The 10,152-nt window shown below is 42.6% G+C and overlaps 1 protein-coding gene across 1 annotated transcript; it reads right to left on the reverse strand.

Annotated features, from left to right (window-relative positions):
- Positions 1–1,249: 1,249 nt before the first annotated feature.
- Positions 1,250–9,655, reverse strand: CTSO (cathepsin O). Its single transcript, XM_056855012.1, has 8 exons — positions 9,485–9,655; positions 7,383–7,491; positions 6,209–6,342; positions 5,466–5,633; positions 4,872–4,993; positions 2,868–3,031; positions 1,981–2,073; positions 1,250–1,325 (listed from the first exon to the last, which is right to left on the reverse strand). The coding sequence occupies exons 1-8, from the start codon at positions 9,653–9,655 to the stop codon at positions 1,291–1,293; spliced, it is 996 nt and encodes a 331-aa protein (XP_056710990.1). The 3' UTR covers positions 1,250–1,290.
- Between the last annotated feature and the right edge of the window lie 497 nt (positions 9,656–10,152).

Consider the following 10,152-nt stretch of genomic DNA (forward strand, 5'->3'; position numbering starts at 1 on the left):
CCTTCAGTAGTCTTCAGTAGATAATGCTTCTGCTCGAGGGGGTGAAAGGGGTTGGGAAATTGAGTAATGTCAGCTCCACCCCTTGAAATGCTCTGGGAATGCCCCCCGCTCCAGCATGGGCTCCCACTTCTGGGATTTCACTGCAGTGGAGTCCCACAACACCGGCGTGAATGCCCCCCATGCCAGCATAAGTGCCCTTTATCCCAGGATAAGGGGGCACTTATGTCAATGCAGGGTCATGCCGGCTCCTAAGCTGATTTCCCCCCCCCTTTCAGGATTGCAGCCTTAGTAATCAAGTCAAAATACCCAATGGGATAAAAGAAATGCTAGCATGTAAGAAAGATTTCCTATGTAATCATCATCTTTATTATAAAAAATTAGTCAATATTAACTTCAGTATAAAAAAATATTTTTTATATCTCAGTTAACATACAGAAATGTTTTCATCAAAACAGACTGTTAAACCATGACAAGTATTAAAGTTCCTTCATCAAGTGCTACTTTCTAAATTTCAAAATGTTGATGATTGTGCTACCATAAATACACACAACATTATTTATTGATTAAAATATTTATATCCTACCTTTCTCCCTGTGAGGTGGCTTAGAAAAAAAACAGGATTTTACAAATCTGGTCAAAGCCAAGAGGAATGAACCATATTTGCAAAAGTCATATATGAAGGGGAAACGTTCATTAATTCTACTTTGCTTTCCAATCTTCTTCTGCATGAAGAGTTCAGTTTATGCAGCTGGCTTCCTTTCGGCATCTGTTCAGAATGTGGCCTTTGTATTCTGCCTTCACAACAGGCAGAAGGGATCACTGTTGCAACCATTTTATGGGTAGGGAATTAAGGCAGAAGAGAGTGACTGTCCAATGGCCATACTAGCACATAGTGTACCTGATGAAGTCAAGTTGTCCTGATCAAGGTCCAGTTCTCTACTTACTGGGCAACATTGGCTCAAAACTCTCATTTCAAACATTTGGACAAGCGATGTAAGACATGAGCGCCAACAGTACCCTAGAACTGATAATATAGTCCAGTGAATGCCATTTATAGTGCCACAGTCACACTATTCTAAGACCACTGTGTAACGCTGATTAGGATGGCACTGTTAGTTTCCAGCTGCGAACGTCTGTGAAGAACAGGATGGAAGATGATGCACAGTCCAGGACCTGTCACGGTTACGAAGCTCATCAGAATGCCCTTTCTTAAGAATGAAATGCTTTCAAACCGAGCAAAGTAATGGTAAAAAATGATTGCCACTTATCCTTCATTTAAGGCCAACCGTTTCACACAAACACAGCAGAAACTTCATCAGCAATACCTAGAAGGCAACAAAATCAAAATTACCATTTCAACATAACACAAATGGAGCATCTGCCCTTGATAAAATGGGGGGGGGGTTTACAACTATTTATTACCCAGCCCTTGAATTGCATGAGTATTTCATTCCTATTTTTTAACATCTCAATATGACTGATAAGGGATCTTCAGGATTTTTCTTGCAGAGTGGCCACATAGAGAATCTGCCACTTTGAATAAGTCTGATCACTGCACTGGAAGACCATGACAACTAGCTTTAGAAGAATAAGCAATGCTATTATCATTGTATACACTTAAGTTCAATTTTTCCTAACTTATGATTCAAAGGCAGCAATCCTTAATCAGCTAGCTTCAGAACTATCAGTGTTAATAGGATTATTTAGCATATAAGCAAATGGTCAGGCATGCATGCAAGACAGCCCCAGTGTGACTATATTAATATTGAATATCTTTGATCCTCAGTGCAGGGAAACACTTATGCAAGGGTATTTTCAAACAAATACTCTTTCTGCTTTCTAATAAAGTTGTGGGGAGAAATATGCATGCCTTGAGAACTGAAAAATCTCTTACTGCAGCACCCTCCAGGCAACACATCTGTACTTGCATCTATTTAAATGTCTGGTTTAACTAATCACAATACCTTTTTCTCAACTTACCACAGACATTGGAACCTATTTTAACTCGAGCATAGCCATCTATTCCCCATGAACGTCCCCAAGAGTTCCGTACAATCCAATAGGGGGTGCTACCTGTAAAAATAACCTCAATAAGCCTTTATGTCAGCCACACATAACAAAGAACATAATTACATCTACAGCAGAACCTCATTCTTGTACTGCAGGGATGTGCCAACTTATTGCCTTCCTTGAAAATGCATAACAAGTTTGCACTAAATGCACAAAGTACAAAAGGCCAGAGTACATATCACAATACGAAGGCTGGATCAATGGGAATTCAACAGAGAAAGAATTACAACCTTAATTTAATCTCATATACGGTACTGGTAGTAATTGTGTACATGACTTAGGCGGGTCTGCACTATGCACAATGAGAGAACATATCTCCAGAACCCCTATTCTGAACTCTTTGGGAGAACAGCAGGCTAACTTCAGAACTAAGGCAGATAGCTTACCCAGATACCTCACCATGTGCACAGACAATTCCTCCCACAAAAGCACACTGTGAATCCAGGAGCTGCAATAAACCTGCATATTTCCTTGAAACTTTACCCTAGCTGTCATTAAAAAAACAAAAAAACAAAACCTTTCAGCGTTTAGGCTGCAAGTCTAAAATATAAAGTGATTTGTTGTGTCTTGAAGAATATTCATGCTTGGTAACCGAACGTTGTTTTTTTTTAATTGCTTGTAATTATTTTAATTTTTATAATTGTTACCAAGCTTTTAACTTGTGAGTGTATGTATTTGGATGGAAGCAACTACCACTGACATCAGGAAGACTTACTTCAGAGTAAAATGACATGAACATAAACTGATGCATAATAATTATTAAAGTTACCTGTTTACCTGTAAAGAAGAAAAGTTACCTGTTGTATCAAAGCCAGTAATGAGAACAGCATGATTTGCTTCTCCACTGGAGCAGTGATGCTGTATGATGCCACCCAGGTAATCTTGCCAGCTAACTGCATCTACAATTGCTACCAAAGGACCCCATTTAACAAGTTTCTTCTTCATTTCTTCTTCCTGCATACTGCAAGGTAATGAAACACACCCTAATAATCAGAAAGTCATCTAGCATCAAATTAGACTAAAACAGCCCCAAGCAGCTTGGCTGGAGAGGATTCAGCACTTTGAGTTAGCTATCCATTAGGTAAGGGATTATTTGCTATTCTCTCCAGGATCAGAGGAGTGTGCCTATTGGGTGCTGTGGAACACAGGCAGGATGGTGCCGCTGCAGTCATCTTGTTTGGGGGCTTCCTAGAGGCACCTGGTTGGCCACTGTGTGAATAGACTGCTGGACTTGATGGGCCTGGGTCTGATCCAGCAGGGCTTTTCTTATGTTCTTATGTTATATTTGATGGATGAAGCTGGCAGAAGTCATGAACTGTCAAAAATACTGTATATAAATGTTAACAATCAGGGGATCACTTGACCTTGTGAAAATAAAACCAGGTTAAATTAGCTGTATCTACAGAAATGGTTACGTCTAAGCTGCTGAAATAAATCAGGGAATGTAGACAGGTTAGGGACTTGACTCAGATTCAGCTTTAGCGAAGCACTGCTGAAGGCAGCTGTGGACTTGCCTAAAGACCACAACAAACTTCCCAACTAGCTGGGCACACGAAACCCCAGTCAGATTGCCAACAAGTGTCCTGACCACCTGTTTAAAAGGGGAAGTGGAACCGTAGTTCTGATCCACAGGTGTTGCAGAGGGCTGCTGCCCTAGAGACAGCCCAGTGTCTATCCTCTGCTACCCAGCAGCCAAGCTTCAATCCATGCTTTCCCAGTCAGATTGCCCAGGACAGCTCTGGCTGACACAATAATCCTTCCTGCGCTGTAAAATGTTTTAAAGGGCATTAATCTGACAAGCAAGAAGAAAGGCAGAAAATGAAAATAATCCCTCACACTACTGTTTTTGTTGTATAATGACCTTATTCTTCTCATTCATTATTGGCATACATGGAATTAAGCATGGCATTTATGACTTTTTTCCTACTCTATCTGTATAAAAATAATTTTTGCTGCAATACCTAGTTAAGTAACTTTCAATGAGTACACAGTGTGTTGCGTTTACAAACTGTACTCAATGCCACTGTTTGTTCAATCTGAATGAGAACAATTGTGTACATAACTGCAGAGGAAACCAAACAGTACTGACTCCTTTTTATGGGCAACTAGGTAATAGGTATCTTGGAGGACATTGTACTTCCACGAAGTTCTTTTAAAACCTGTCCTGCAGTGTAGTTACCAACTCTGTTCTAACGGATAGAATTTACTACACAAGTGTAACAGGCAGATTTCACTTTACCTGGAAGACAAGAAACTACTGATGTAATTTCTGATTTCACTAATGGGAATGGAAGAGGGGCAGACCTCAAGCAAGGCTTGAAGGGCACCTCTTGAATATATTGTGAAGAAAAATGAATTTTCTGAAGAACATCTGTTCTGAGTAGCTGCTTTTAATACCTCATAACAGGAGAGACAGCATGGTGTAGTGATTAAGAGTGGTGGTTTGGAGCGGTGGACTCTAATCTGGAGAACCGGGCTTGATTCCCCACTCCTCCACATGAGCGGCAGATGCTAATCTGGTGAACCAGGTTGGTTTCCCCACTCCTACACATGAAGCCAGCTGGGTGACCTTGGGCTAGTCACAGCTCTCTCAGGCCCACCTACCTCACAGGGTGTCTGTTGAGGGGAGTGAAAGGGAAGGTGATTGTAAACTGGTTTGATTCTCCTTTAAGTGGTAGAGAATGTCCGGATATAAAAACCAACTCTTCTTCTTCTTTTTCTAACAATAGTTATTATTAGTCATTGTTGCCAGAACCAATAAACTAGTATGAGAAAAGGAGAATAAAGAGACTTGGTATTACCTGAAGTCAAATGCAGTGTACCCTGTGATTGAGACTCCAAAATCCGAGCGACTGAAATAATGACATAATCCTGTTTGCGCTTTAAAAGAGTACTCGGAATCTCTCACTAGTTTCACATGGGTCTGAAAGAAGACAGTTCAAACAAAATTCTTGTGATTAAATGGTAATATACTTACGTTGGGAAAAGCTGCCCTTGAAATGTCAGGGCTTGGTATGACCCGGTCATGGAATGTACACTTTCAAACAAGCAAAGGAAAGAGGTAGAGCAGGCGTTCATAAGCCGGAGACTGCCCTTCATCACACCTCATGCAGAGGTTGGGGTTGGGAGAAAGAAGTATCTGGTCATTAGATGCCTTGTCAGAACAGGCAACCTGATGACCAGATGCTGGAACAAACAGCATATTCCTGTTGCAATCATGCCTTGCTTGTGAGGTTCCATGAGGTACCTGCCTAACCTTAGCTTGAGAGAAAATTTGGGACTAGAAGGCTGACTTTTGGTTTAATTCAGCAGGTCAGTATTTTTGAACTCACATTTATCTCCTCTTTACCAAAAACTGTCACTCTAACAGAGACTGTGTTGTGAGAAATTACTACCTGGTTTAGCCATTTCAGAGCATTGATAGTAGAGCCGCCATTGCACCCGTTGTTGTTGTATGAACAATCAATGATTTGTTGAACACTGAGTTCTTCCAGAACATTCCTTTTCATTGCATAGGCAGACTCTATGCTGCCAACCACACTGAAAGCCCAACAGCCTCCACACTAGAAAGGAAAAACATAAGAAAATCAGAAATCCTTACCAGTCCTCCTCATAATTTTGTTTTATTTTTAAAGTATTTCAATGTAGTACTTTAAAGATACATTCTGTATTATGCTCTGACTGCGTTTGCACAGCATATTGTTGGTTATTGGGCATATCTGGGGTTCCTTCCAGAAAATCTAATTTAGTGCAAGAGTTTTGTGACTTTTAAAATCTGGCATCTGTTGAAACTTCCTTGCAGTTTCCCTGTTAGCTACCAGTTGTTGAAGACCCCTATACAACTCAGAAATAATGCTATAAATACATGATCTTTCTTACACACAATCCCTAATAACAAGGGGCTATCTCCTGTCTGGAAAGGGTATAAGGAACCCCCCTCCTATGTCATGATTTCAGGTTGCCACTGAAACACTGGACAGCCAGTGTGTACAGCAGCTGGACAAAGCCTAAGTTGTGAGGACAAACTGAAGGAGGGTAGAACTATATTTCCTGCTCTTTGCAGGAAGGGCCAGAAGAAGCGCAACGAATCCATAAATGTCTGTACAAAGATGTTAGGCTAAAATGAAACACAACTTACAGTTTCTTGATTTCTTACTGGTGTTACAGCATTTTTATCCCTCCAGTCAAATCTTGCTGGTAAGGATGCTTCTGTTTCCCCTGATTCTGCAAAGTATTTGGGAACTGTAGAAGGTCTACTTCGTAAGTAAATAGCTGAAAAATAAGCCAAATACTTATACCGGTCAGGGTTTCAAGGCACCTATAGGCTATTCAGATATTTTGTTTCTAAAAGCAAGTCATTTTTGAGTTAGACATTCTTTCAAATTACTTAACGCAGATCCATTTCCATCAGGTTATTAAAGTGCTGAAAATTGTAATCTCAGTAGCATGCTGGCCATAGTACTTTAACACTGGACCATTGCCTGGTGACCCAAGAGATAACACTTTAATGGGTAGCCCTTGATATAGCTTTCTTGCTTGAGATGTCTGTTTTTCTTTTAGTAATCAGATTTGTTGTCTCTTTGATACAGCAAGCCTTCACCTTTTATACTCCCATACAGAGGGACCACAAGCTGCGTTCTTCTGCTATAGGATCTAATTTATTAAAAATATGTTGGCTAGGAGCATGCATACTCTATGCAAAATAATTATGATGTCCATCTCATAATACACATATGAACAAAAAGAGTAGTAAAAAGTAATCATAATAATAATAATAGTAAAATTTGTATAACCCTTTCAGTGTTCAAAGCACTTCATATACATTATCATAGTAATCCTTCCAACAACCTTGTACGGTATTATCTCAATACTACAAGGTGAGCAAGAAGCAAAATTAGAACCAGGACTTCCAGGAGCATAGCTCAGTCATGATGCTACACTATACTAGTTGTTACTATTATCATGACCAATAATATGCATTGCCACAAAAATAAGATGTAATATACAAATGGCGCCTTTGTTTTTAATGTAGTAATCTTCAGTTTTACTTGTTGTTAAAGTGACTCAGAAAATAGAAAAGAATGAATATATATTCTATTTTGTTCAATTATCACACGTTAATATTGGAAATTCACATACAGTTTTCCCTTTCTTCTCATCTTCCCAGCTACTACTGAAAACTACAGAAATATTACTGGGTTTTGAAGATAGTCTTCTGAGACATTTACAGGTACTCTGATTCTTGGACATTAATGAAAACTGGTATTGCTGGGAGAAAAAAATACATCATTCATCAATATAAAACTATGTACCTCTAAATTCTTCAGGAAATAAGTGGGAGAACTGATTTATTCCATAGAAAGCAGCGATGCTGTCATTTGGTAATAATGAATTCAAATTCCTAATTCTTTTAACACTTTCCTGAAAAAAGAGAGACAATAATTGCACCCAAAAAATCATATTTATATACAACCTTCTTGTGCCTGTGACCACTGTTGGGATTTTTAGAAAACGGAGAGGACACTGTTGCAAAATAGCTGCCCTTGGGACTGGGGCCAATCATGAAATATTCAAAAGCTTCCAGTCAAGCATTCTTCTATGGTGGAATCAACTGTGTCCAAACATGTGCTCCCTGTAGACACAAAGGTTATATCTTCTGAGCTCTTCTGAAGCACCTCCTGCTCTAATGAGGTGGAAGAAAACTAGAATCAGCTCAGCGCTTTGGGGCAGCAGGAAGCACAGTAGCAGATGCCTTGACACCCATGGGCACTACCTTGGGAATCACTGGCGTAATCCATGGGCCAATTTTTATATTACCAGTATAGTGTGGGAGTCAATTTCCTACAGCACAATGTCACCTTGATCAGCAACATCTGTAAAACTGGCACAGTTATGTCGTTCTTCTCACGCAGTATATCCTCTCCGGCTGATAATGCTGGTGTGGGAACAGAACCATGTTTTTGGCCAATGCACATGGTGACCCTCTACAGATGTTACCGACCACTTTGTAAATGTTTTCTTCCATATACAGAGAATTGTTTAAAAGTATATCTCCGGTTATTTCCCTTTCCTTTCTGAAACAGCTTTTGTTTTTCATCTGAGGAAAATACAGGCTAATAACTAATTTAAATACATTTATATAAATAAATGTGCATGTTGGCTTCCCAGAGAATAACGACTTGGGGTGGGGGTGGGGGATTTCAAGGCTGTTATCAGTTCAAGGCTGCCACCCAGCAGAGAAAAATGAAAAAGAACAAATACAATCGCTTTCAATTTTCTTTTTAGATCCATGAAACGAATGCTTGGCTGGAAAACGCCGGTGTGCGTTTTGGAGATATTTGTAGAAATATATGGAAATATACGTAGAATCTTATAAGAAGCACTGTATTGAGCCTAGGGTTGACAGATCCCTCTTCACCACCGCAGGAGGTTTTTTGGGCAGAGTCTGTGGAAGGTGGGGTTTGGAGAGGGGGGGACTTCAATGCCATAGAGTCCAATGGCCAAAGTGGCCATTTAGTCCAGGTGAACTGATCTGTATCGGCTGGAGATCAGCTGTAATAGCAGGAGATCTCCAGCTACTACCTGGAGGTTGGCAACCCTAGCCTGCTGCTGAATTCTATCAATCTCTGTAAGGCAAGCTATTGGCGAAGGGGCTCCGGCCAAGCAGCAGCGGATACCCAAAGGCAGGGTTGGTGCCAGGAGGCTCAAACTTCCCCAGGGATACCAACCTCCAGGTAATAGCTAAAGATCTCTTGCTATTACAACTGATCTCCAGCCAATACAGAACATAATTCACAGTGGGTCGCCGGGTTAGTCTGTCTGCAGTAGTAGAAAAGGGCAAGAGTCCAGCAGCACCTTAAAGACTAACAAAAATATTTTCTGGTAGGGTATGAGCTCATGCCCTGACCTGGATGGCCCAGGCTAGCCTGATCTCGTCAGATCTCAGAAGCTAATCAGGGTCAGCCCTGGTTAGTATTTGGATGGGAGACCACCAAGGAAGACCAGGGTTGCTGTGCAGAGGAAGGCACTGGCAAACCACCTCTGTTAGTCTCTTACCATGAAAACCCCAAAAAGGGGTCGCCATAAGTCGGCTGCGACTTGACGGCACTTTACACACACACACATGAGCTCATACCCTACCAGAAAAATATTTTTGTTAGCCTTTAAGGTGCTGCTGGACTCTTGCCCTTTTCTACAATATAGAACAGTTCACCTGGAGAAAACGACGGCTTTGGCAACTGGACTCTATGACACTGAAATCCCTCCCCAAACCCCGCCCTCCTCAGCCCCCCCCCCCAAAAAAAAAACCTCCCGCCGGAGGCGAAGAGGGACCTGGCAACCCTAACCTCCCCCCACCACCACCCTTTTAAAGACGGGAGCCTGGGCGCAGCCTGCCCATCCCTCTGGTCCTTACCCGCAGGGCAGCTTCCTGCCTCCGCTCGCCGACCCAGGGATGGAGGCGCTTGGGGTTGCTGGTGTCCCGGCGGCCTTCGCCGGCTTCAGCGGCCTCGGGCCCGGCGCCATCCCCGCAGGAGGAGGAGGAGGAGGAGGAGAGGCAGAAGAGCAGCAAAGGCCACAGCTCCATGCAGCCCCAGGCGAGCCTGCCACTCCGGGCCGCGGGCCGGCGCGACGCCTCCTTTCCCTTTCGCTTTGCTGGCTCCACCTCCCCCCGTCGCCTGCGCGCAGCGGAGAGGCGAGGCGAGGCGAGGCTCGAGGGAGGCCGGCGATCGCGGCGTTGGCCTGGTGGGGCCAGAGGCCGTTTTCACCCGGGAGGTTTTGCCTTGGCTTCGCCGCTCTCGGGATGCCCCTTTGCTCCGTCCGGATTCTCCAAACGCAACCATCAGCCCGCATGCAGGCTTGGGCGAATTCGGATGGGGGAAAGGGGCATCTGTGTGTGTGTGAAGTGCCGTCAAGTCGCAGCCGACTTATGGCGACCCCTTTTTGGGGTTTTCAAGGCAAGAGACTAACAGAGGTGGTTTGCCAGTGCCTTCCTCTGTGTAGCAGCCCTGGACTTCCTTGGTGGTCTCCCATCCAAATACTAACCAGGGCTGACCCTGCTTAGCTTCTGAGATCTGATGAGAT

The sequence above is a fragment of the Euleptes europaea genome, chromosome 9, assembly GCF_029931775.1.
Source record: "Euleptes europaea isolate rEulEur1 chromosome 9, rEulEur1.hap1, whole genome shotgun sequence".
NCBI classification, from domain to species: domain Eukaryota; kingdom Metazoa; phylum Chordata; class Lepidosauria; order Squamata; family Sphaerodactylidae; genus Euleptes; species Euleptes europaea.